This window comes from Orycteropus afer, unplaced genomic scaffold (assembly GCF_000298275.1).
Source record: "Orycteropus afer afer isolate SDZICR_OR568_19922 unplaced genomic scaffold, OryAfe1.0 scaffold00083, whole genome shotgun sequence".
Classification (NCBI taxonomy): Eukaryota; Metazoa; Chordata; class Mammalia; order Tubulidentata; family Orycteropodidae; genus Orycteropus; species Orycteropus afer.
This window is the reverse complement of record NW_006921670.1, coordinates 779,858-806,673: the sequence shown is the minus strand read 5'-3', so window position 1 is coordinate 806,673 and position 26,816 is coordinate 779,858. Positions and strand designations below refer to the sequence as shown.

The following is a 26,816-nucleotide window of genomic DNA, read 5'->3' as shown; positions in this document are numbered from 1 at the left end:
CTGTGGTCGGAACAGTGGATTCTATTCAGCAGACAACAGGTGGCCACTGCAGGGTTTTGAGTAGGTAAGTGGCATGCATATCTTTAATGGGTTCACTCGCAAGGCTGAGTAGGGGGTGAGGGCTGAAGTGGGAGAACAACAAGAGTGAGAGACAGTGGCTTGGCCCAGAAGGGAGGCTGTGGGGATGGACAGCAGAGGACAGGTGAGTGACAAGAGATAGTTCAAGGGAGAAGCAGTAAGAGTTTAACTTTCGCAAGAATGCCTTGGGCTAGGCTGGCAGGTGAGCCACATTCGATCCAAGAAGGGGGATGAGAAGACCTGGGAGGGCTGTGGCAAGAGGAGACTATGCCACAAAATCCTTCCGCCAACCCTGAGGATCAGCTTCCAGGAGCCCTGTGTGTTAAAGCTGCCTTGAGACCTACCTTGACCTCATGCCCTTGTACAACAGACAGGAGACAGACAGGAAGGGCTTTGCTGGGGCACATGGCCAGTGGAGGAGAGCAGCAAGAGCATTGGTGGACTCTAGGTGGAAGCACTGGTCCTACTGTGCACTGCAGCAGCCACAGTGGCACCTCTGGAAGAATTTGATTCCTAGTTCTCAGAAGTCCTACTATGTGTCAGCCCTGGAACCTGGGGCTGAATAGGCCCCATTCTAGTCCTAGGAATAAGGAGCTCTGGTGGCATAGTGGATAAGGCATTTGGCTCCTAATCCAAAGTTTGGCAGTTCAAACCCACCAACTGCTCTGCGGGAGGAAGATGAGGCAATCTACTTCCATAAAGATTTGTTGTTGTTGTTACGTGCCGTCGAGTCAGCCCTGACTCATAGCAACCCCTCCTTGGGTTTCTGAGGCGGTATCTCTATGGAAGTAGATTGCCCAACCTTCCTTCCGAGGAGTGGCTGGTGAGTTTGAACTGCCAGCCTTCTGGTTAGCAGTCAAGTGCCTTAGGCACTAAGCTACCAGAGCTCCTCTGTAAAGATTTATAGCCTTGGAAACCCAATGGGGGTTGCTATGAGTTGGAATGGACTTGATGGCAGTTAAGTTTTGATTTAGTCCTAGGAATGGTCTGCTATGGAAAGGCACATAGTAGGTGCTCAATAAAGACTCATGTCCATGCCAGCCTCTCTTTCTTTGTTACTCCTCTTGCCTCCCCGTGGCCCGGAACAGGCCACTCGAGCTGGGTTAAGAGCAAACCTTTGGCATAAGGCTGTTAAGCTTCTCTATTCAAGGGCTGTGTAATGAGGTAAACTCCTTCCCCTCTCTGAGCCAGCTCCCTCATCTGTGAAGTGGCAATGTGCGTGAAGCAGCAGCTCATGGCAAGGCAAGGGCTAATGAGGAACCGCCGTCATCGCTCATGGATCCTCGCCACTGTCTTTGGTTAACGTCGAGCCAATCCTGACCCCTGGCAGCCCCGTGTGTTACAGAGTGGGGCTGCTTGGCAGCCATCCTTACAGAAGGACATCATCGGCCCTTTCTCCCGTGCGGCCATGGGGTGGACAGCCAACTTGTGCCACCAGGGCTGCTTAATGAATCCTTCAACAAACAAACAAACCCTTTGCTGTGCCATTGATTGCTACTCCTAGCGACACTGCAGGACAGAGCAGAACCGCCCTATAAGGTTTCCAAAGCTGTAATCTTTATGGAAGCAGACTGCCACATCTTTCTTCCATGGAGCAGCTGCTGCCTGGGTTTGACTGCTGACCTTCTGGTTGACAGCTGAGTGCTTTAACCACTGTGCCCCCAGGGCTCCCTCATGGGTCCTTCGGCATTTATAAGGCTCATGTTGCAAGAGGAGCCCAGGAAGGATCCAGTCCAATCTCCCTATGATCCGATGAGGAAATAGATTCAGAGATGAGGTGACTGGGCCTGGCCACGTGGTTGGTGACTGTAAGCTGGGTTACAGCATGCAGGGTGGCCAGGCCTGTGCTCAGGCCCCAGGGCAGAGGATCTCAGACAGGGGTCAGCAGACTGTGGCCCGTGGGCCAAGTCCAGCCCACCGCCAGCTTCTGTACAGCCTTTAAACTCCAGTGAAGCTGAATGTAATCCCCCCCAAATCACTCCATTCTTCCTGATAACAGACCTGTATAACAAAACCTTGTCCTCAGTTAATGTTAATAATTTCGTTTGAATGTTGTCAGGAACAAATTGTGACATGGGTCCTAGCCTCTCTATGTTGTGTCCTTGATTTTGCCCCTTGGTCTGCAAAACCTAAAACATTTCTTCTTTGTCCTTTCCTCCCACCTCGCACTCTGCCCAGGGCTCCCCAGTTCAGCCGCTCCTGGCCTGAGTTCTCAGGACTCACCCCTCCTCCTTTCTCCCTCCTTGTGACCATGGCCACAGGACAGCATGGCCCTCAGGACTGCAAACCCCCAGCCCAGTGCTCACCCTCACACTCACAGCCCTCCTCCCACCTCCCAACCTCACACCGGGCCTTACCTTGGGACACAGCTGTCCCCCCAGGGGACACATGCCATAGTGGCCTGGGGACCCTGCCACTAAGTCCTTTTCTCCTCTCCAACCCCCTGCAGGAGCCACGGCCAGCATTGGTGTCTGGAATCTCCCGGGTAACGGGGTCGGCCCCTCCCCCTCCTCCTCCCCCTCCTCCTCCTGCCTCCTCCCCTAACCTGCTCTCCCTCCTCCCTCACCCCTCACCCGGCACCTGCTCTCTCTGGTCCTTGGCCCCTCCTCCCTTCCCTCCCACAGCCCCACTCCTGTTCTCTCCTTCTCTGGCGCTCCGTGTCACCATCTGTGGCACAATCCTTCTCTGCCACTCTCCCTGCCACCCCCTCATTCTCCTTCCTCTCTCCCCGCGGTCCCTGCCTCTCTCTGCCTCTCTCTCTCTCTCCTTCCTCCTTTTCTTTCCCCTGTCACACATCCCTCATCACTCCTCCTCATTCTGCCTTTCTACCCACTCACTGTCTTCTCTCTCTCTCTCTCTCTCCACCTCCAGCCGACCCCCCTTTTCCTGTGTTTCCATTGACTTCCTACAGTCCCCTGTTCCCCTTCTCTCTCCTTCACCTTGGAAAGCTTTTCCCTCTACCCCTCAGCCCTCTGCCTGCAGAACCCACCTGTGCCCCTGCCCCCCTCATGATGTGTGCTGGACATGGGGGCTGACGCACCAGGCAGTGCTGGGAAGTCAGGTCCGGAGACCAGATGGGAGAGGCTCTGTGGGCAGACGTGGCCGCTGCTGGCCTAGGAGGGGGCATCAGCAGTCTAGAAGTGGCTGCCGCTTGGGGACTTTGGCCAAGGGCTGCTGTGGAGTCACGTGGGGCCTGGACAGGGAGGGGGCAGCAGGATGATCACCAGCCTGGCAGCAAGGAGGGGACCCCTCACCTTGTGGGCAGGTAAGAAGGCTGGGGCCTAGGTGTGGTCCTGCAGAGTGGGGGTCTGGGGATTGGCTGTGCCCAGGACGTACTTGGGAGGCTGGGGCTGGAAGCTGGGAGAGGGTGGGAGGCCCATGGAGAAAAGAGAGGGGCTTCCCTGTGACATCTCAGTGGGCTGCAGGGACGGGAGCGTTAATCTCAGTATCTCGTGCCCAATTCCAGAATCTTGGGATCACAGAATAGCAGAGTGTCCAAGCTGGAAGAGACTGGAAACACTCCGTTCGGGCTCCTTGGCCCACGCATCAGCTTTCCTGAGCTCCCTCTGTGTGCTGGGCACCACTCACCACGCTCCATTTAATCCGACAGCAACCCGGGAGGTGGGTACAGCATGTCTTCGTTTTCATATGAGGAAACTAAGGCTCAGAGAGGGGTAGTGACTTGCCTAAGGTCACACAGCAATTCGGCACTCACTTAGTGGCAGAGCCCAACCCTCCAACCCAGAGCTTATGGGACACATTTAGGTAAGGGTGAGTTAGCTGCATCAGCCAACACAACCTGAGCCACTATGGGGAAGGCCCCACTGGGGTTCAAGGGCAAGCAGAATGCAGGACAGCCAGGGGCCGTTAGCCTGGCATGGTCCAGGGCTGTACGACCCTTGATTCCTCTCAGCCTGAGACCATTAGAGATGCCAGCATGGAGAGGAAGTCCCAGTGGCTTAAAAGTAGGCAGACTGAGGTTTGAATTCTGGCTTCCTATTCACTAGCTGGACAACCTTGCACAGAGATTTAAGCTCTCTGAGCTTCAACTTCCTCCTCTCTAAACAACTCCCCCCACCCCACTGACTACCTCAGAGCTCTGCTTGCTGAACCATTTGGTTCTGTTTCATTTATTATGTTCCAGGTGCCATGCTAGGTGCTGGGGGTTAAAGAAAGAAATCATCCAGGATCCCTGTACCCCAAATATGCCCGTTAGGGGGAGAGGGGCATGGATTGAGGTGTGCGGCATTCCTGAGGGGTCGTCTTGTTTACTGTGGGGCTAAGGGCTGCCGCTCACCCTTTCTGGGCCTCTGTCTCCTCCCGAGCTGTCCCTGAAGGAGTCCACCCCCAGTTTTCAGGCGAGCCTGTGCCAAAGATAAACCAGACAGGGAGGAAACGTCCCTCCTCCCCGAGGGTGAGCTAGATCCTGCACAGGATCCCAGCTCCTTAAAGAAAAGGCGGCACCGAAATTGCAGGTCTGGCTTACGGCGCGTGGAAAGCTGTAATTTCTCTGCTCTGGCACCAGGCCTGCTAAACTTTGACAGGGGAAGATGGGCCCAGATGGGGGTGGAGGCAGGGAGCCTGGGTGTGTGTGTGGGGCACAGGGAGCTAGGGCTATGGAAGAGGCTATTCCATGTGCCAATACTAAGGGAGGCCAGGCTGGGCGCGCTGTGTTCCTGCTGACCCGTGTGCTCGCACATGCATGAGCCGAGGGGAGTGGGGGCTGTGCTGGGAGCTCGCCCCAGGCTTCCCTGGGGGCATCTGTCCCTGAAGCCTGGAAATTAGGTTTGCCCAGCTCACTTCTCCTCTCTCGGGAGCCTAAGCTCTTCTCCCTCCTCCAGCCTTGGGTTTCGATTGGCTGACCATAGGGGATGCTATAAAAAGGACCAGTGTACAGGGTGGCGCGAGGTGGATAGGTGACGTAGAGCCCTCCCAGCTGAGGAAAGCAGAACTCAAGGGGCCCAGATTCATTCCACAGTTGTGTCTAAGAATGTCTGATTCCAGCATTCTGGAATTCTGTCATTCACTGTTCCACCGAGTCTAAGCATCTATGACTCTAAGATTCCACAGCTATATTCTAAGAATCTAAAATTCTAGTCCAGGACTCTAGGAGTCTAGGGCAGACCCTGGGAGGTACAAACGTTAATGTGTGGTTGGAGTCCACCCAGATGTGCCTTGGAAGAAGGGCCTGGCAATTAGCTTTCAGAAAACCAGCCCCGGAAACCCATATGGAACACAGTTCTACTCTGACACACATGGGGTCGTCATGAGTTGGAATCAACTTGACAGCAAGTAGGTAGAACTCCAGGTGTTCTGGTCCATGATTCGGATAGTCCAAGAGCTCCTGAGAGCTGGGCTCCAGCCAGGCTGCCCTGATTACTGTGACATTTCGGCCAGTGCCTTCCCCTGGCCTGGCCTCAGTCAGCAGACCTGCAAAACGGAGGTGATGTGAGGGGTGGGTCACGAAATGTTCACAAGGGAGCTCTCAGCTTGGCCTCTTCCTGGTGACCGGAGCGTGGCCTCACCTGCACGTCTCCTCTGTACGGTGGGAATGACAATAGTGCCTCCCCTACAGGACACGTCACTGGCTTAGCGATGCACCTGGCACAGCTGGGGCTCAGTGCAGGAGGGCTGGTGCATGATTAAAATCCTGAGTCCTCCGTCCACACTGATAGAAACACACACGATCGTTGTGGGCAAGTCGACTCTGACTCACGGCCACTCCACGCGTGTCAGACTAGAACTGAACATAGGATTTTCCAAAAGCAGATCTCCAGGTCCTTTTTTTTTTCCAAAATGCCTCGAGGTGGATTCGAACCACCAACCTTTCAGTTAACAGCAGAATATACCAACCATTTGTACTATCCAGGGGTATCCCCTTCTGTGTGAGTGATCTAGTGTTGCCGTAACAGAAATAGCACACGTGGGCAGCTTTAGCAAACTGAAATTTATTCTCTCACCATTTGGGAGGCTAGAAGCCCGAATTCAGGGGGCTGGCTCCAGAGGAAGGCTTTCTCCCTTCGTCTGATCTGGGGGAAAATCCTTGTTCCCTTCCTTGTCATTCTCTATGGGCCTGTGTTCTTGGAGATCTCCATGTGTGTTGACATCAGTTCTAACCCAGCCTGAGACACCTCTGTTATTGCCACTGCCCCAGGCTCAGAAGAGCTGATGAGGGACCGGGGTGAGGGATGGGTTGAGGATAGGTTGAGGGGCTCCCCCAAGGCTCACAGCCCTGTCTCCTCTCCCAGCCTCAGAGCAGGAAGGGGGTGTTCCGAGTCCAGCCAGCCCAGGGAGATCATCAGCCATGGGGGCTCGGTGTCACCCTTAGCCTCGTTGGGCAGGCAGCTGAGCTCCAGGCAGCCCCAGGTCCAGGGACATGGCAGCCTGGCAAGCTCATGGTGGTTGAGCTTGCGGCTTACCCCAGGTGGTTGCTTGCAGAGGGGGCATCTCCCTCTCCCAGGAGCTCTGCATCTCAAAAGTGGTGTCCCAGGAGGGCAATGCAGACCGACCAATCCCGCTGGAGGGACTTTCAGTCTCGGGGTTGGGTCAGCGGGAGACACTGGAGGGGGAGCTTCTCCCCTAACAGTTTGTCACTCAGGGTTTCTTGCCCCATAGGTTGACTGGTGCCAAGGGATAGGACCTGGGGAAAATGGGAAGAAGGGGTGGGGGGGAAGGTCAAGGCCCCAGAGGAGGCGCCAGCTTCAGCCTTGGCCTCTGACGGGCCTCCCCAGACCAGGAAGTCCTGTTGAGGGAGGTGAGCAGATTCTGCTGCCCTTTCTCAGTGGCCCCCGGAATTCCACCCACTATGGGCAATTCCTTCTTTTTGGCTAGTCCACTCCAGGCTCCCTTTGGAGCCACGTGATGCCACAGATATTGATGCAGAGCTTGTGCTGTGTGCGAAAGTGACAAGTGACAGATGAGTGAATTAGGGGTAAAAGTCAAAGGTGAATAAGAGTCTCTACACTGAAGGACCTAAGAGGAGTCCCAGCTACTTACAATACCAAGGGGATGTGCTAAGAAAGGAAAGGAAACAAGGGTTCTGGCTCCCAATGTGTCCCTAGGGTAAGCTCCTACTCATGCTTCAAGACCCATCTGAAATGTCCTCTTCCCTGGGAAACCCTCCCCTCCAGCCCAGGTGGAGGTAGCTATTCTTGGACATGGCCCCATGGTAGCACTTGTCAAGTGTATTGTCAATGTGCCCATCACAAGTTGGCCTCTGGGGAAGAGTGGCCTCAGCTACCCGTACCTTCCACACCCCACCCCACCGCAGTTCCCAGCTAACCATCCCCAGGCAGGGCCTTTGTGCCTGGTGGAAGGGGGCACCGTGCCATGGGCTGGGGCAAGGGGGTTCCCAAGGGCTCTGACTTCTGGGGGAATGGACAGCCCTGAGCCCGTGGTTCTAAACCCCATCAGAATCTGATGAGAGCTCTGAACTCTGTCTGGAAAAGACACAGATACATTCACCTGCACCTATAACATTGGAGGTTCATGGCTCTCTGAAGTTCATCTAGGGACCCAAGTTCAAGGTTAAAGACTGTGATGTGAAGTAGTGGTTTTCAACTTTGAGAGTGAGACCCATTGGTGGGCAGTGCAATCCATTCACTGGCTCTGCTGGCTGGGTCCTCATATGTCAAAAGGCTCAGTGTTGTTTTATGAAACAATACGCCTTCATTGGGTTGCAACACAAAATGCATTTCTTACTGTGCATTGGGTCAAAAAGGTTCAAAAACCACTGGTATAGAGGAAAGATGTGTTGTCATAGACAAATGGAAGGATTCACCCATTCCTTTACTTCATGTGTATGGAGGACTTACCATGCACACAGCCAAAGGGACACAGTGGGGGGCCAAGCCAGCACTGTCCCCTGGCCTTTGGAGCAAGCTCACGCTCCACTCCACCCCCTGCCTGTGTGATAGTGGGCAGGTCACTCCATCTCTCTGACGCTGTTTCCTTGTCTGAGAAATGACCACTCCCAACTACCCTGCAGGGCTGGGCACAGTGGACAAGATGGTGCCTGTCAAGCTGTGACCTGGTGCACAGCAGGTCTCCAAGTTCAGTGTCATGGGGGAAGGGGCAGCAGAGAGAATCCATCCTCTGTGATGACCGGCTGTGTCCTTCCCTCTTCCAGGCCAGTAGCTGACTGCTGACTGCCCTCCCCTGGCCATGGACACCTTTGGCTACTCTCCACCGGGGCCCACCACCTCGGAACCCGGGAACACCTCCTCAGCCTGGCCCCTGAATGCCGTCACAGGGAACAGGTCTGGGGGCCCAAGCCCAGCAGGGCTGGCCGTCAGTGGCATTCTGATCCCCTTGGTCTACCTGGTGGTGTGTGTGGTGGGGCTCCTGGGTAACTCGCTGGTCATCTATGTGGTCCTGCGGCACACGGCCAGCCCATCGGTCACCAATGTCTACATCCTCAACCTGGCACTGGCTGATGAGCTCTTCATGCTAGGGCTGCCCTTCCTGGCTGCCCAGAACGCCCTGTCCTACTGGCCCTTCGGCTCCCTTATGTGCCGCCTGGTCATGGCCGTGGACGGCATCAATCAGTTCACCAGCATCTTCTGTCTCACCGTCATGAGTGTGGACCGCTACCTGGCGGTGGTGCACCCCACCCGCTCGGCCCGCTGGCGCACGGCCCCCGTGGCCCGCACGGTCAGCGCGGCCGTCTGGGTGGCCTCCGCCGTGGTGGTGCTGCCCGTGGTGGTCTTCTCGGGCGTGCCCCGTGGCATGAGCACCTGCCACATGCAGTGGCCCGAGCCGGCGGCAGCCTGGCGGGCCGGCTTCATCATCTACACGGCCGCCCTGGGCTTCTTCGGACCGCTGCTCGTCATCTGCCTCTGCTACCTGCTCATCCTGGTGAAGGTGCGCTCGGCCGGCCGGCGGGTGTGGGCGCCTTCGTGTGAGCGGCGGCGCTCCGAGCGCAGGGTCACGCGCATGGTCGTGGCCGTGGTGGTGCTTTTTGTCCTCTGCTGGATGCCCTTCTACGTGCTCAACATCGTCAACGTGGTGTGCCCGCTGCCGGAGGAGCCCGCGTTCTTCGGTCTCTACTTCCTCGTGGTGGCGCTGCCCTACGCCAACAGCTGTGCTAACCCCATCCTGTACGGCTTCCTCTCCTACCGCTTCAAGCAGGGCTTCCGCAGGGTCCTGCTGCGGCCCTCCCGCCGCGTGCGCAGCCAGGAGCCCGAGGCAGGACCCCCGGAGAAGACGGAGGAGGGGGACGGGGAGGAGGACGGAGACGAGGGCGGGGGGGAGGGGGCAGAGAAGCAGGGGGAGGGGAAGGAGGTGAATGGCCCTGTCAGCCAGATCACCCAGCCTGGCACGAGCGCGCAGGACCCGCCACCCAGCGGCGCCGGCGGTAAGGAACAGCAGCTTCTGCCCCAAGAACCCTCTCTTGGGGAGAAATCCAGCGGGCTGCGCATCAGCTATCTGTAGGGGCCCCGGGAGGCCCAGGGAGGGGCAAAACTGTGCGCATGCCCACGCACGCCACCCGAGGCTCACCGGGAAATGTTCCAAGGCCTGGGTTCTGATCCCAGTGCTGCCGAGATTTGCTGTGTGATCTTGGGTAGGTCGCAGCCTCTCTCTGGGCCTCGCTTTCTCCTTTGTGACCCAGGGACAGGGTAACTGGCCCTGATGAGATCTGACCAGTGAGAGGTCTGGAAGGACTTCACTGCTGGGCTACCTTCCTGAGTGGGGCCCAGATGATGGGGACGGGACACTCTGACCCTCCCCAGCTCTCCCGGACTTGGAGCATCCCCGGGGAACGGCCCACAGAGGGATGGAGCAGGGCCTGGATTTGGAGTCAGGGTCTGGACTGGAGCCCCACGTAGAAGGAAGTCTCACCTGGTGGGCAGGAGCAGGTGGGGCAGATCACTTCTGTCCTGTGGGTGGTATGGCCTTGTGCCAGCTTTTGCCTCTCTGGATCTCAGAGCCTCACCCGCTGGACAACCCTCCAGGCCCTTTTGATCCAGACGGTTAGTGTAGACTCAGTGATCCTGGACATCGTGACCAAACAGGAGTTTTCCAAGAAGTTGAGTGGAGCTTCAGGGCTCCTTACTGCATAGGCTCTTCTGAGGCCCTGCACTTCAGTTTGCACTTGTCATAGTGTACTCCTTCTCTTATAAAGGAGGCCTCTGAATTGTATATGTTTATACCACAGAAAGCCTGGCTCAACCCAAAGCAACTCACTTCAAGTCCTGAAGTTGGGGCTGGCATATCCCCAGGTCTTTGAGGGTTCCAGGTACTTCCTCTTAGGAGATATCAGCCCTGTTTCCACCCCACCCCCAACCTATCCCCTACCCCACTGTGATCTATTGTCCATCCTCCCAGAGACCAAGACAGGAAGTCAAAACACACACACACACACACACATGCACGCACACACACGCAGGCTGGCTGGTATACCTGGAGAGGCAGACATGTCTAAAACAGCACTGTGAGGAGGAGGAGGAGGGAGAGGAAGGAGGACTAGGAAGAGAGATCTGCCCCTTGACCTTGGAGCCAACCTTGATCCCCTGGGCTGAGCCCAGTTACAGCATCTGTGAAATGGGGCCCCTGATGCCTGGCCCGACCAGTCCCAAGGAAGGGATGCCATCAAGAGTGGGAATTCAGCAGCCACTCTGAAACATACAGGGAAGTCCCGTTGAGGGGTCCCTCAGTGGGGGTGAGAAGGGATTGGCCTTGGTGGAGGCCCTGGGGCCAGAGCTAAGAAGCAGGCCCCGAGGTTGGGAAAAGTGATGGATGGGGCAATGGGTCTTCCATCCTCTGTGTTCCTGGGGGTCCAGGGAAGACAAGGGAGAGGCTGCTGTCTAGCCTGACTCCCTCCCCAGAAATGACCCCTTAGATCTACAGGGAGGCTGGTGCTGGGGAGGGTGGCCCCTCTGGCTAGACTGTTTTCCCCACCCCCGCAGAGGGTAGGGGGTCCTCAGGGAAAGCATGTGAACCAGATGCAGGGAGACCTCATGGATATTCAGCCCACCCCATGATCCTTGGCCAGCCTTGACTGCTCCTGGCCTCAGTTTCCCCATCATAAAATGGAGATGGATGTTCCCAGGTTGCCTGCCTGTTGAGATCTGGGGAGGACAATGCTGGGTATACTGCCAAGTTCACCTCAATGGGTCAGGGATGGGGTGGACCAAATTATAAAGTGGAGATGCCCCCCTACAACTCCCTCTCCTTCATCTAGTGAGCCTCTCTGCCTCTGGCCGCCAAGGTGGGGGGCAGGTGGGCACTGTTCTGTAAGTGTGGCTGGGGAAGGTGATTGGGGAAACCCTTTGCTGCTTCTGCCTCTAGCTCTCGTCAATAAAGATGGCAGCACATACCAGTGCACTATGGATAGGCCTTTGGTCTGCAGGAGGCTGGTTATTTGGCTGAGTGTGGACATGCTGGTGTGTGCACTGGCCTCTTTGTGTGTGGTCTCAGAGTCTGGGTCTTCCCAGGGAAGACCCCCTGGCAGCTCTTAGCCCACATCCTTACAGATCTCAATCCCAAAGCAGTAGATCTCTCTCCCTCTCTCTCTCTCTTTCTCTCTGTGTCCACATAGCAAATCTCATGGAAGGAGCTGATTGGCCCTGACTGGGTCATGTGATTACCTCTTGGGCCAATTACCAAAGGCATAAGGTGCTATGATTGGCCACAGTGCAGCCTATCTTTCCAGCCAGGTGTAAAGTAGACACTGTGGTGAAGAGTCTGGCCTGACCAGTGGGGTACCAGGGTGTGTAAGGGGCAGACTACCAACGGCAAGGAGAGGTGGGCCAGGCAGTGGCCACAGCAGTCTGGATGCGCTGTTCACTGTGTGTGGCTGCTTTTGCTGGCTGTGATCATGTGTGTGTGTGTGAAGGTTTGTGAGTGCGGTGCAGGGCACTTAGTAGGCACTCAGGACATCTCAGCAGGGTCCAGGAGTGAATGTGTGTTGGGGATGTTAACGTTGAGGGGCCTGCTGTGCAGGCAGTAGGGGTGCATGGGGTAAGAGAGAGAGATTGCCGGAGGCCCGGTGTTGCACTGAGTGGCCGCCAGAGCTCCGCCTCTGGCCCCCGCAGCCTCCAGGCTTCCCCACCACACTGGTGTCACTGCCTATGTGTACTGTCACATGTTGTGAGTGTCCCTCTAGCCCTGTCCCTCCCAGAACAGGGACAATGCCTTCTGTGTTCCAGGGGCTGCCAGCGCCTCTGTGGATTCTGAATAAATGAACGAAGGGAGGGGGGCAGTTGCCTGTCATAACTCCGGGCACCAGCTGCGGGGACCTGGCACTCTTTGTGTCAGGCCCTGGATGAAGCTTTTTATTGTGATGTAAGTGAAAGGTAGCAGAGCAAATTTGTTGCCCATTCAATAATTCATACACATTTTGTTTCTTGACGTTGACTGTAATCCCCCAATGTAACAGCACTCTTCCCACTCTTCCCTGTGTTTACCACTTCCCTTTAGCTCTCTTTCCTCTCCCTTCCTGCCTTCTGAGCTCTATTCCGGAAATGCTGCCCTTTCAGTCTCCTGCGGTTGATTGTTCTAAGGAGTGTGTTCCTCCCAGGGGTTATAGTTCACCTTACAGTCTGTCTGTTTTTGGCTGAGAGTTGAGCCCTGGGTGAGTTCATTTCTGGGCTTGAAGGTGGACTAAGGACCCCAGCCCCTGGGTCCCACCAGTCTCTATCAGACCAGTAAGGTCTGTCTTTTAGATGATTCTGAGTTTTGTTCCACACATTTCTCCCACTCTGTCCGGGATCTCCTATTGTGATCCCTTTGAATGAAGGTGTTTAACGCGACCAGCTTATTTAATTAGTCTCGTTATTTTCATTTTAAAGACAGGACCCTGAGGCATAGAGAGGTTGAGTAACTTGCTCAGGGTTACACCTAAGGGGCACAGTGAGGATTTGAACCCAGGCGTCTGGTGTCGGTTTCTGCGCCCTTAACTAGTGTTTTGGTTACCGCGCCACTCTGACAGAAATACCTCAAATGGGTGGTTTCAACAAACACAAGTTTATTCTCTTACAGTTTAGGAGGCTAGGAGGCTGATTTCCAAAGTGCCAGCTCTAGGGGCTGGGTGAAAGCCTGTCCGCCTTGGGCTTCAGCTCTGTCTCGTACTCCCGGCCCACTGGAGCTGGAGGCGTCTCTTCACTCAGGCAGCAGCTGGCTGCTGAGGCTGACAAGCTCAAGGTCAACAAATAAAATGGCACAATCCCAATATTACCAAACAACATGGCAGGCCACTAGTTCTAGTCCAGAGACAGTCTCAAGATCGGCAGGAAACATGGCAGGCTGCTGAATGAAGACTCGGCTACAGGTAGGGCCCAAGCGTGGCAAAAAGCTGCAGAGACCTTTCTCAAAATGTCTCCTTATACACTGAGAGTAAACCACATCCCTAAAGCAAGTACTCAGCTCCTCCGGTAGATTCTACCATGGGGTTGATTACCAATCACATCATGGGAAATAACTACAACCAGCTGCCCAGCCAGTCAAAACCAGGTCCAGATGAGCTGACACACAACTTAACTACCACAACTGCCCAGCCACACTGCCACGCCTTTCTAGCCCTCTTTGGGACTATGCAATGTGTTGCCCTGAAAAAATAAGTGCATAAGTATGTGGGGAAGTGTTAGTGAGACAAGACGGACAGAGGAGCTTGTATGGTGTTCAAGGCTGAAATCTGGATTATGTGGCCCCAGGGCCTGCAGGGTGAGCCTGAGCAGGGAGGGGGGGAAGTGATGACCCCTGCTTCCTCTTCTCTAGCCATCTCTGCTGCTCAGACCCAAGCCCTTACCTTGAACTTACCTCTCAGAGGCAGTTGCCAGGCAACAGCCCATGGCCACTCAGCTCTGGACCAGAACTTCATGCATCAGCATCAATGGAGAGGAGCTAGGAGTCGCAGGGCTTGGGGAGGCCTCTAGGGCTTTGGCCCCCTCCTCAGCTGGAAGGGAGGCCACTGTCCCATGTGGAGGTGACAGCCCGGGCTCCACGGGACTCCAGACACAGAAGAAAACTTGCTGAAGGAGGCATGAGCCTCAGGCTGTGATGTGAGGGTGCCCCCTGCAGTTGTGTTGGGCCATGGTCCTGTGCGGGCCTCAGACTGCTTCCTGTTGCTGGCAGAATCTCCGTGAGTTTTCCCGAGGATTGTGGGGGAAATGTCTCCCCTAAAAGTCACAGGGCCCACAATGCAGGAGATCATGTGTTGAGTGGGAGAACAATGTGGAACAAAACTCAAAATCATAAAAAGGACCAGATTTACTGGTCTGATCGAGCCTGGTGAGACCCCTGAGACTATGGCCCCTAGTTACTTGTTCAGGCCTGGAATTGAACTCACTCCCGTGGCTTCCAGCCATACAACAGATGGGCATATGGGGTGAACATTTACACCAGGTAGATACACTCCTTAGAATAATCAACCATGGGAGAACAGAAGGCCAGTGTTTGCACAGGGAGACAGCGCAGGGGGTAGAAATGCATAGGAAAGAAGGACACCGGGAAGAGGTAACCACAGGGAGGAAGTGGGAAGAGAGCTGTTACTTTGTGGGGAATTGTGGTCAATGTCATGGAACAAAATGTGTATGAACTGCTGTATGGAAATGAATTTGGTCTGTAAAGTTTCACCCAAATCACAATTAAAAAAAAAAAAAAAAAAAAGCCATGGGGCCCAAACTCAAAAGGCCTGAGCCCTAGACCCACTGTGTCAGATCCTGCTGTGTGGCCCTGATCCATTTCCTTCACTTCTCTGGGCAGTTAATTTAGTTAACACATTTTCTTTGTTCATATCGCTGTGTGCCTGGCCCTGGCGCTGGGCTGGGGTTGTATGGAGGCAAACAGACGTTGGACCTGAGCGCTCTGTGCTCACAAGCACGACGAATGAACGTGTCCTCACCCACTGAGCTGGGGGCATGGAGGACAATGGCGTGTTCTGGGAGAGAATCATGGTGGTGTCTGTAGGGGTGGCCCTGGGTGGTGCAAATGGTTAACACACTTGTACTAACCGAAACGTTGGAGACGTTTGAGTCCTCCCAGAGGTGCCTTGGTAGAAAGGCCTGGCAATCTATTTCTGAAAAACCAGCCACTGGAATCCCCGTGGAGCACAGTGCCACTCCGACCCACCTGGAATCATCGCAATTCAGAGCCAGTCTGACAGCCATTTGTTCACAGGTGGGTGGGTGTGCCACCCTGAGAGCAGAAGGTTGGGCGTGAGCGTGCCAGGCGGAGGGACTGTGTGTGCAAAGGCCTGGAGGCTGGAGGAAGGCAGTCAATGAAGTGGAGAAGGGTTCACGTGAGGCCAGAGACGGGCAGAGGCTGGGCCTACAGCGCTTTCTACAGGCTGGGTCCCTTCCTGCAAAAGCGAGCAAAAAGCCTGCCTCTGGTAGCATAGTGGCTAAGACACTTGCCTGCTAACCAGATGGCTGGCGGTTCAAACCCACCAGCCACTCCTCGGAAGGAAGGTTGGGCAATCCTACTTCCATAGTGATACTGCCTCGGAAACCCAAGGAGGGGTCGCTATGAGTCGGGTTTGACTCTAGGGCACATAACAACAACAACTGCAGGGTCTCCAGGGGGCCTGTGGGATGAACTAGGCCTATTGTTCATTCTCGCGTTTCATGGGCGGCTGCCACCTGCAAAAGGAGCCACGGTGGTGCTGTGGTTAAGCGCTTGGCTGATAACTGAAAAGTGAGCAGTTTGAACCCACCAACGGCTCCTTGGGAGAAAGATGCGGCAGTCTGCTCCCATAAAGATTACAGCCTTGGAAACCCTATGGGGTGGCTCTACTCTCAAGGAGCACTGGTCGCACAGTGGTTAAGCGCTTGGTTGCTAAAAGTTGGCAGCTGCTAACCAAAAGGTCAGTGGTTTGAATCCACCAGCTCCACAGGGGAAAGACGAGCCAGTTGGCTTCTCATAAAGATTAAAACAAACAAACTCACTGCCAACAACTCATAGTGACCCCATTGGGTTTCCAAGGCTGTAAATCTTTATGGAAGCAGATTGCTTCATCTTTCTTCCGTGGAGCAGCTAGTGGGTTTGAACCACCGATCTTTTGGTTAGCAGCCAAATGCTTTAACTACTACATCACCAGAGCTCCTCCCCGTAAAGATTACAGTCTAGGAAACCCCAGGGCCAGTTCTACTCTGTCCTGTATGGTTGCTATGAGTTGAAATTAACTTGATGGCAATAGGTTTTTGTTTTGTTTTGGTCAGTTGCAAAAAGCAGAGGACGGAGAAGTATAACCAAGGAAGTTGCAGCAAAGACAAGAGGTAATATGGTAGTTCCTAAGCACATGGACTCTGGACTGCTTGGGCTTGAATACCACCTCCTCCACTCACTGGCTGTTTGCTGTTGGCTCACTTAATTAACCTCTCTGTTCCTTAGTTTCCTCCTCTTTAAGATGAGGATGATAGCAAAGGTCCTTACTGTTAAAGGTTTAAACTTGTTAGTTTTGCAAACATCTTAGGACATGCGTGGGGCATCGTAGGTGCTGGGTAAGTGTTAAATAAACACAAGAGCTTTCAAGAGAAGCAAGAATCAGCCCCTGGGGGGATAGAAGTCTCTCCAAAGAGGTCGTCCACATAGAAGTCTCTCCAAAGAGGTCGTCCACAGGGAAAGGGGGTGTGGAAAGCTCTCCAAGGCCCAGAGAACAGCTCTGATAACCACTTTACAGTTAAGGACACTGAGCCCGGGACGGTCATGTGACTTGCCCAGGATCATACCAGGAATAGGACGAGATCTCCAGTTCCCCAGGCCCTGGTCCAGTGTCCATAGCTTTTAAAACTTCTGCAAATGTAAAGTGTGTTTGAGGGACCTGAGTGGAAGGGAGTGATGCTGGGGGCAGAGCCACTGGTGCCAGCTCCCTGGTGGCTGCTCCATTAGACAGGACAGGCCTCAGGGGCAGCCCAGGCCCCATAGGTCTGGCAGTTCAGGGTGGTGTGCACAGGGGAGGAATGACAGGTGTACACGCCTACACACGTGTGTGTGGAGGGCAAGGCGTCACCTTCTCCCAGGCTCAGAGAAGTGCCAGGGCCACTCCTGGTGTCCTCCAGAATCCCAGACTCTCAGGTCTTGGCTCACACACCCTGGAACAAACCCCATAGGCTGCCAGGAGCCCATCTTGTGACAGGTGGAGAAACTGAGGCCTAGGGTGACAGGGTATAACAGAGCCAGAGTCTAGTGGACACCCCCCCCCCAAGGGAAGGGCAAGGATATGCCTACTCAGCCCTGCCATCCGCTTTAATGACCAGAAAATATGTCAATATTTGTTCATGGAACGGCTGGCCCTGCTGCACTCGGTCATCAGACCCAGGCCGGCGGGGCCCCACAGCCAGCCCAGTTTTTCCATCTGCCAGCGAAGCAACCGTCTGGAACTCTAGCCAGAGGGGAGAGGGTTTTCTCCTTCCCTCCTGGCCATAATAATTGACAACTCCTTTAGGGAGATCAAAGCAAGCAATTACAGGAGTGGCAGTAGCAGGTGAGCTCTAGGTCACACAATTAGGTTCCAACCCCAGCTGCATCACTTCTTAGCTCTGAGTAACTTTGGGCCCGCCTCGGAAACTCTCAGAGACTCAAGCAAAACAGGCTTCACACTCCTGTCTCACGGAGATGCTGGAGGACTGGGAGGCAGCAAGCGCCTCGGGCTGAGGCCAGCGCTGTGCTCTCTCTGTCCGGCAGAGGGCGCCGTGGGACTCTCAAGCCTCGCCCATCTTCGCGTGGCGGCCCGCCCGCCCAGGCCTCTCCGCTCGGCGCGACTCGGCTCTATTCGGCCAGACTCGGTCACGTTCGGTTGGATACGATAGACGCGGTCAGCTTGGCTCTGCTAGGCCGCGTTTGGCTGCGCTCGGCTCTGCTCTGACAAACGAGTTCTTGTTTGATTTTACTCTGCTCCTCTCCGTATCCTTGGTAGCAGAGTGATTAAAGCGCTTGGACACAAACCGGAAGGTCCACCGTTTGCTCTTTGGAGAAGGACATGGCAGTCTGCATAAAGACTTAACAGCCTTGGGAGTCCTGTGGGGGTACTCTCTGCTGTATGTTACAGAGTCGATCTGAGCCCGAATCCACTCCACGGCAGTGGGTCTGGTTTTTTGGTTTTCTCCTCCGTTCTGGACCAGCAGAGGCCCCTCCCCGGCCCAGCGGCCCCTTCCCGCCTTCCCGGGCTTTCCTGATGGAGGCCGGGAGACATGAGCAGAATCTCACCGCAGCCTTCACCCAGGCCCCTGCCCTCCCCGCCACCCCCCAGCTGTGCTGCCGAAAATTGGAGGTGGGCATGGAAGAGGCTCCGTGGGCATGGGAGAGGGCTTACCTACTACCTCCTTTCCAAAGGGGGAGAGGTTAGGGACCCCATTGCCCTGGCTCTGCCATTAGCTGACCGTGGGGTGGGAACCCATTACTGCCCCTCAGGCTCCCTGAACATCAGTTTCCTCCTCCTCAACAGCTGGCAGGTGCCTTGTAAGGGGGGTGCTCTGGTGGCCTAGTGCGTAAGGCACTTTACTAACCAGCAGGCTGGGGGTTCAAACCCATCAGCCACTCCTCGGAAGGAAGGTTGGGCAATCTACTTCCGTAGTGATACTGCCCCAGAAACCCAAGGAGGGGTCACTATGAGTCAAGACTGACTCCCCGAGAGTGAGTATGTTTGTTTGTCCGGGTGCAGAGAGCCCAGAATGGTGCTGGCTAATTCTCTGGGCCTGTTGGGCACTCAGTTTCCACTTCTGTTAAATGGGATTAAACTCCCCTGACTCCGACTAACACTGGGCTGAAAGCCGGGGATGGAGAAAAGGAGTCCAGAGAGTGAAGTGTACCCAGGGCCACCCAGCTGGTCAGTGGAAGGGCCGAGAAGAACCAGATCTGGGCTCCCCCAGTAGCAGGAAGCCCGGAAGCTGCTTAGGAGAGGGAGAATCCCATTGGGCCACTGGGTTTTGGAGGCGGCACCCCAGCCAGGCCTTGGGCATCTCAGGAGGGCCCTTCATCTTCCTCCTTCCCCTCTCCAATTCCCTTACCTTCCTTAGAAGTGGGTGGGGCAGGTTGGGAGAGGAACAGGCTGCTGGGCTCCTGGTTCTTTGTAGCAGGGGCGCTCACATTTTCTTTTGTTTACTTTCTTCATTAGTCGATGAAAGCTGTATTTGGGATTCACCAATGGAAGCAGTAGTCAAGATATCAGAAGATGCATTGCACTGGGCAAATCTGCTGCAAAAGACCTCTTTAAAGTGATGAAGAGCAAAGTTGTGTCTTTGAAGACTAACCCAAGCAAGCCATGGTGTTTGCAATCACCTTATATGCGTGTGAAAGCTGGACAATGAATAAAGAAGACTGAAGAAGAGTTGATGCGTTTGAGTTACGGTGTTGGTGAAGAATGCTGAAAGTACCATGGACCGCCAGAAGAAAGAACAAATCTGTCCTGGAAGAAGTGCAGCCGGAATGCTCCTTGAAAGTGAGAATGGCCAGGTTTTGTCTTAAATACTTTGGTCATGTTGTCAGAAGGGACCATTAACTGGAGAAGGATAATGTACTTAGTAAAGCGGAGGGTCAGGCCCTCAAGGAGATGGATTGACACAGTGGCTGCAACAGTGGGCTCAGGTGTAGCAAGGATTGTGAGGCTGGCACGGGAGCTCTGGTGGTGTAGTGCCTAAGGCATTTGACTGCTAACCAGAAGGCTAGAGGATCATACCCACCAGCCACTCCTCGGAAGGAAGGTTGGGCAATCTACTTCCGTAGTGATACCGCCTTGGAAACCCAAGAAGGGGTCGCTATGAGTTGGGGCCGACTCGACGGCACATAACAACAACAATAACATACTTGGGATTCACGCCTTTGGTAGCTGATTCCAGGAAATCATTGTTTTCTGTTCTATCACATTTTTTTGACAGGTGCACATTTTAGTTTTTAAATGTATGAAGCACAGAGAAAGGCTCCTGGTTCTTTATAAGCTTTGCCTAAATGTCCCTATTTTTACACCTACCCCCAACCCTTGCTGTCACTTGGGCCACACAATGGAGGGTCTTGGCTAAGAGCTTGGTTCTGAGTGTCAGTGAGTCTGTGCCTCACCTTTCTTTTCTGTGAAATGGGGATGATAACAGTGCCAACCTCAGAAGGCTGGGAGGAGGATGAGATGAGTTGACACGTGCAAAGCTCTCAAATGAGACAAGTACAGAGAAAAAGCTGTCTGTAAGCAGAGGGAAGGACGGGCTGGCTGGGAACACTTGGTTCATACCCTGAGTTCCTAGCTTGGTGACAAGAGCTCAGCCCATCTGCATTTGGGTTACTTCTTTGCCAATGGAGTTATTACAGCTGATGAATGCACGTGTCCTGGGCTCTGGGCCATGCTGTTGTCATTGTCCCCAGGGCTCCCAGGTGGGGGTATGTGTCAGGAGAATGGGCACATGCCCTCATCCATCCAGAGTTCAACCAGAGAAAGTGCTGACGGAGCACCCCCATTGAGTGAACCACCCTGTGGCTCAGATGGTCTTGGCCTCTTCGTATTCATCTGGCCCAGGACCACTGAGGCTCAGAGAGGTAGGGATACGTGCCCAAAGTCACACAGCTAGGAGAAGGCAGAGCCGAGACATACCCAGGTTATCCTGCCCCAGGCCTGAGGTCTGTTTCCACACCACCTAGCCAGCTGGGGAGGTCCTAGGGATGGCCGGGAAACCAAGGAGTGACTCACAAATGGAGCAGTTTCAGGCATGGTGGAAGAGAGAGAGAGGAAAACGACTGATGTGATATTTCTGAGACCTGCTCTTTGGTCTGCCCTGCCCCAGCCCGCTGCCCTGGACCACAGGGAACAAGGGACCCTTCTCTGGGGCATCAGTGTGGCTGGGAGCCAAAGGACTGGGTCCTAGGACCTGGGCAAGTCACATGTCTCTCCAGCCCTCAGCCTCCTCGTCTGTAAAATGGGAGAGCAGCCTGCCCTCAAGAGGGCTTGTTGAGAGTGGCCATTTGTATACAGTGCTGGGTATACAGTTGGCGCTCTGCAAAACACTCCTGTGTCCCCTCTGTCCCCAGCCTGCTTCTCCCCACCCCCATCCACCTCTCTCTCTCCCTCTCTCCCTTTCTCTGTGGAATCTTCCTTTGACATTCAGACTTTCTCATTCCCAGGCAGCCGAGAGCCCCCTCTTGGAGGTGCCCCCCCAGTGCTGCTGACTCAGCCCTTTCCCTCGGTGGTGTCAGTGTGGAGGATGGCTCTCCGTGCTCCCTCCCTCTGCAGCCCTGGCTCTGTGCCCTGGGAATGCTGCCTGGGGCAGGGCCACACAGAGGGCAGGGCCAGCGTGGGCCTGCCAAGTTCCCAGTGGCCAGAGTCTTTCGGCCTGTTTTTCTTTGATTCCCCTGAACTCCTAACCAAGTGTGCTTAGGGGTAGCAAAAGCACACGGCTGGAAGTCGTTGGGAGAGCCCGGTCTAGTCTGCTCTGTGACCTTGAACAGAAAACTTGAACTCTCGGGGCTCTAGTCTTCCAGGTGGGGAAGTGAAGGAATGGGATTAGGTCATCTCCTAGAGCCCTGCCAAGCCTGATGTTCTGCTCTCGGATTGTCCCCAAAACAACAAGGACAACTGAGGCCCAGAGACAAGGCCAGGCCAAGGACACAGAGCCTAGGGGCTGTTCCATCCTCCACAGTGCACCCAGATGTGAGTGAGGACTGGGGTTAACCCAAAGCCCCTGACTCAGACACCGCCCCCCCCCTCAGGTCTCTGTATTCCCTTGCCTCCAAGGCCAAGGATGTCACCACCTCCCTCTTCCCAGGGACAGAGCCTTGAACTGCCTTGGCCCCTCACCCACACCTAGCAGGCCATCGTGGGAACCCTGGTGGGACAGGGAGCATCTCTGCTTGGGGCCGGCTGTGGGCTCCTCCTCACTGGCTGTGTGGCCTCAGACTCCTGACCAGTCCCTTTCCCAAGGCTGGGGGAGGAGAACTCAAAATAGCTGAAAATACCCTTCAGATTCCTACCAAAAGCCACAAGAGAGCTGTGGCCTCGCCCAGGCAGTAAGTACTCAGCAAACAGAATAGAGGAACGGGCAAGGGCCGGGGACACTGGAGACGTCTTGTTCAGGGGTCTCTGACCCTGAGAAGCCAGGTCACATGGCAGAGAACCAAGGCTGGGACTTCCCAGCCTATCCAGAAGGAAACTGAGACAGAACGCTGCCCAGACCCAGGGGCCCAAGGCTGTGCCCCTATGAACTTGGGGTTGGTCCTGAGAAGACCAGGAAATGAACAATAATGGCAGAATCCCAAGTAGACGAGGAAGACTCTGGAGTGTATTGGAGGTGGGGGTCCCTGGTGACTCAAACAGTTAAGCTCTTTGTCACTGACCCAAAGGCTGGCGGTTTGAACCCATCCCAGAGACACCTCCGAAGAGAGGCCTGGCAGTCTGCTTCTGAAAGGTCACTGCCGTTCTGCTCTGACACACGTGGGGTTGCTGTGAGTTGGACTTGACTCCATGGCAACTGGTTTGGCTTCTTTGGGTTTGGGGGATGTTTCAGTTACCTAGTGCCACTCTGACAGAAAATACCACAAGTGGGATGGCTTTTAACAAACAGGAGTTTATTCTCTTACAGTTTAGAGGCTTTAAGTCTGAGTTCAAAGTGCCAGGCTCTAGGGGCTGCGTGAAAGCCCCTTCACCTTCGGCTTCAGCTCTGCCTCCTGCTCCCGGCCCACTGAAGCTGGAGGCATCTCTTCACTCAGGCAGCTACTGGCTGCTGAGGCTGACAAGCCCAAGGTCAACAAATAAGTGACACAGTCCCGATGTTACCAAACCACACAGCAGGCCATTAATTCAAGGCCGTTGTAAGTCTCAAGGTCAGCAGAGCATGGCAGGCTGCTGAACAACGACACAGCTACACGCAGGATTCAAGCGTGCCATAACTAGAGACCATTCCCGAAGCTGTTTCTTACATACGGGAAGCAAACCACATTTCTAAAGCAGCTACTCAACTGCTCCAATACATTCCACCATGGAGTTAATTACCAGTCTTACCATGGGGATTAACTGTTTCCAGCTGCCCAGCCACTCACCCAGGCCCAGCCACAAACTTAACTCCCACAGGGGATGCCACACTCAGATGATAGCACATAGGAGGAGGTCAAACCTGCCACCACTCAGTGAACGTTTCCAAGCCCTCCATGTGCCTGGCACGGACGAAGCTGAGGCCGAGCGCTACAGACACAGAGGCTCTGAGAGGTGCAGTGACTTGCCCAAGTCACTTGCTGTGGGTGGAAGTGCAGGATTTGAACCTGGGGCTGTAGACCTCATGTCTGTGCCCTATCCACCACCTGCCCTGCAACAATGACTCAGAAAGGACCCTTCAGCTCAGGCTGGAGGGCCCCAGGAGGAGTGGAGGTTCCAGCTTATGGTGCTTCTCCCTTGCTGAACACTCCTGCCCACTGCCCCCCCCCCGTGGGCTTCAACTTCCCCGTCTAAGGGGCCTCAGACCTCAGATCCCCCCCACTTCAGACTTTATTAGGCCTTTGAATCAAACAAGAGCCATTGGGCCATCAAAGAGTTAAGCAGAGGAAATCCTGGGCTCCCTGTATCACTGCAGAGCCAGCGCTGGAGGGGAGGGAGAGGGAGGAGGGGACATGGGAAGCCAGCTCAGGGCTTCCTCCGCCCTCCCGCCACCCTCCCGCCATCCCTCCCATCCTCCTTCCCTCCCTCCTTGGCTGGGCCTGGGGGTCAGGGCCAGCAACAAGTTATTATCGAAGACATGGGCCAGGGAGCAAGAGGCGGCCTGGAGGCCCTGGGCCCTTGAGCCGCCATACAGGCCACAGGACACTGGGCCCGTGAGCTGCTGTACAAGCCACAGGACACTGGGTGAGTGACAGGAGGACCCACAGCCTAAGCGACCCGGGTCAGCACAGCCTGGAAGGCCTCCCCTCCCTCCCCTCTATGACCGGCTCTCTCCTCTGGCCGGGACCAGCCCCCCACCCCCTCCAGGTTCAGCTCAGAGCGGCTCCTGCTTTGTGCCCGCCCTGCCTGGCCTCCCTCCAACTCAGATCCCTGGGGCCTGCCTGGATAGAGAAGGGCCACCCTGCCCACCCTCCCCTCAGAAGTCCCAGCTCCCTAGTGGAGGCAGGAGGGACCCTGAGAGTTAGCCCTGATGCCGTGCTCCCCACACTTGGGTCCCGTCTGTCATAGCTGTGGTTAGTGCAGCTGTTGTTTGAACAGCAGCTGGTCCTGACTGCCTTGCTTCCTGCTCCCTGGGTCCCAGTTCTGGGTCTCTGAGTTTTTGACTCCCATCTGGCTGTAGCCAAAAGGAAACAGGGATGTCCTCAGATGGTGCCAGTCCTCTAGGGGAGGTTCTGGCGCTTCGCTTCGAGGCCGGGCTGGAAGAAGTGAAGTCTGGGGGAGGTGGAGGAAAGAACACACTTTTTACTGAAACTTTTACAAGCCAGACACTTTCCTCCTGCATTTTAATCCTTCTGAATAACCTGGGAAAGAGGGATTACTGTGGTTCCCCTGTCAGTGTCAAAGGAGCAGGAAGCCCAGAGAGGTTAAACCACTAGTCCCAGGTCACACAGCTTTTTAAACTGCTCTTGAATTGCAGGCCTAAACTTTTCCCAGAACTCTGATGACACAGTACTGAAAGCATTGGGTTGCTTACCAAAAGATTGGCCGTTCAAACCCACCAGCTGCACTGTGGGAGAAACATGAGCCAGTCTGCTTCCATAAAGACTTACATCCTTGGAAACCCTATGGGGCAGTTCTGCTCGGTCCTACAGGGTCACTGTGGGTCAGAATTGACTTGATAGCCGTGGGTGGGTTAAACGTTTCCTATGACTTTACATCTATGGCTAGGAAAAAGGGGAATTTTACTATTCTCAGAAACTTTTGTAGATGCTGGGTCTGCAAAGATGAAGGGTCTAGTGTCTGACAGGGGTGATACTGGGCTCTGAAGATTCGGCCTCCTTATTAAACAGGATGGTAAACCACCCAGGAAAGGCAGAGAGCAGCTTGGGAAGGGTCACCTCCAGGAAGGGGGTGGTGGGTCCACACACTGCCTGTCCCCACCTCCTGCTGCTGCCCCTGAGACCCGGGGCGGCGGAGGTGAGGGTGGGGAACAAGGAGGACGCTTCTGCCCCTTTGAAACCCAGTTCTCGCCCCAGTACTCAGCTGCATCCAGCTGAGACAGGCTGGCATTTACAAAAATAATAATTTTACCTTCTCTACACATATTAACCACAGAAAAATATTTTTGCATTGTACTAAATGTTAAAGGGGAACAAAAGGAAATAAACAAAGAAACGGCAGAAGTGTCAAACCCAGTCTGGTTTCAAAGGCCTGTGCGATAACTCGGCACCACCCCCAAAGGTGCCACCACCTCAAAGGCTGCTTGCTGGCTTCCTGCCCACCCAGCCCCGGCCCCCGTCGCCAGTGGCTGGTGCCCAGGCTACTTCCTGCCCCTCTCCTGGAATGTTGGCCCCCCCTCTTTGCAAGACCAAAGACAGATCCTTACAAATCCTTGGACTTCTCTGATCCTTTGAATTTTCCAGCCCTCCGAGTCCTGGTCCTTAGTTCTAATTTCCTACTGGACAGCTGACTGGCAGGTCTGCAGTGACTGACACGCCACTTCCCAATGAGTTAACTCGGTGTTGATTCTCTCTGTGTGAGGTTGGTTTGGGCAGGTTGTCCATAAAGGTGCTTTGGGGGTGAGGAGGGCTGACATCAGCCCTTGCCAAGCTGCACCCCCCCAGCATTGTCCTCCAAAGGGGACTTTTCTTTCTCCTCTAGTTTGTCCATCCAGAGGACAAATCTGCATGCAGAGACCAGCAGTGGCCGGTAGTCCACAGCCTCACATCCTGCTCCTGACTTCTTAGTGATACTACAGCATCATTACCACACAGGAACCCCATACGTTTCTCCATCTGCTAGAATAAATTAAATTCCCTATGTCTCTGTCAGGAGCTCTGGTGGCATACTGCCTAAGGCCTTTGACTGCTAAGCAGAAGGCTGGCGGTTCGAACCCACCAGCCACTCCTTAGAAAGAAGGTTGGGTAATCTACTTCCGTAGTGATACCACCTCGGAAACCCAAGGAGGGGTCGCTATGAGTTGGATCTGACTTGACGGCAGTGAGTTTTTGAGTTTCTCTCTCTGTCGAGAACTTGGTACTTATGTGTCCAGTGTGGGGTCAACCATGTGACCCCTCTCCCCTTGTGCACGCTGGAGAACCAGTGTGCGGGTCCTTGGTGTTTGTCCCAAGGGTCCACTAACCTGGCTGACATTGCACCAATGGTTCATGCCTGCTGGAGATGGCAGAGTCGACGGCAGAAGAACAAGCCAGAGGAAGGCGGACGGTGGAAAGAGCATCTCAGCCTCATTACTTATGACATGTGACCAGCTGGGGCCTCTTCTTCACCTTCCCGGCAACGGTCTCCTGGGACCCTCGTCTGCTCTTGTCTGTGGCTCTCTTCAGAGTGGGTCCTTCCTTCTTAGACGCAGGTGTGGCAGGATCCTCCATGGACCAGGTGCTGGGAGAACCAGTCCTGTTGGGACCTCGGGGAACTGGCTTCCTTATGTGGAGCTCAGTCTTCTACCTGTTAAATGGCATCAGAAGTGCTCCCTGATGGAGCATTAGGGGCAGTGCACTTGGTGTGGGTGGCCATATCCACACTGGGCAAACAAATAAGCAAATAAAAGCCGCACTGCTGTGGAGTCGGACCCAACTCACAGCGACCCCTCCTTGGGTTTCCAAGGCAGTGTCACTACAGAAGTAGATTGCCCCATCTTCCTTCCGAGGAGTGGCTGGTTTTGAACCACCAGCCTTCTGGTTAGCAGTCACGTGCCTGAGGCCCTGCGCCACTGGAG

At 54.9% G+C, this 26,816-nt stretch overlaps 2 protein-coding genes across 2 annotated transcripts in view; both read left to right on the top strand.

Moving 5' to 3' along the window:
• Positions 1–8,241: 8,241 nt before the first annotated feature.
• SSTR3 (somatostatin receptor 3) lies at positions 8,242–9,510 on the top strand. Its single transcript, XM_007941634.2, has one exon. It carries the CDS (start codon positions 8,242–8,244, stop codon positions 9,508–9,510), a length of 1,269 nt encoding a protein of 422 aa, XP_007939825.1.
• A 5,426-nt stretch (positions 9,511–14,936) lies between these two features.
• The window catches only part of C1QTNF6 (C1q and TNF related 6), a 13,059-nt gene continuing 1,179 nt past the window's right edge, over positions 14,937–26,816 (top strand). Inside the window, exons 1-4 of the mRNA XM_007941746.1 lie at positions 14,937–14,981; positions 17,701–17,830; positions 18,138–18,306; positions 24,261–24,361. Of these exons, the coding sequence (XP_007939937.1) occupies positions 14,937–14,981; positions 17,701–17,830; positions 18,138–18,306; positions 24,261–24,361 (445 nt within the window). The remainder of the gene's footprint in view (positions 14,982–17,700; positions 17,831–18,137; positions 18,307–24,260; positions 24,362–26,816) is intronic.

Coding starts and splice junctions, on each gene's coding strand:
- SSTR3 (XM_007941634.2), top strand. CDS start 8,242: ATGGACACCTTTGGCTACTCTCCACCGGGGCCCACCACCTCGGAACCC.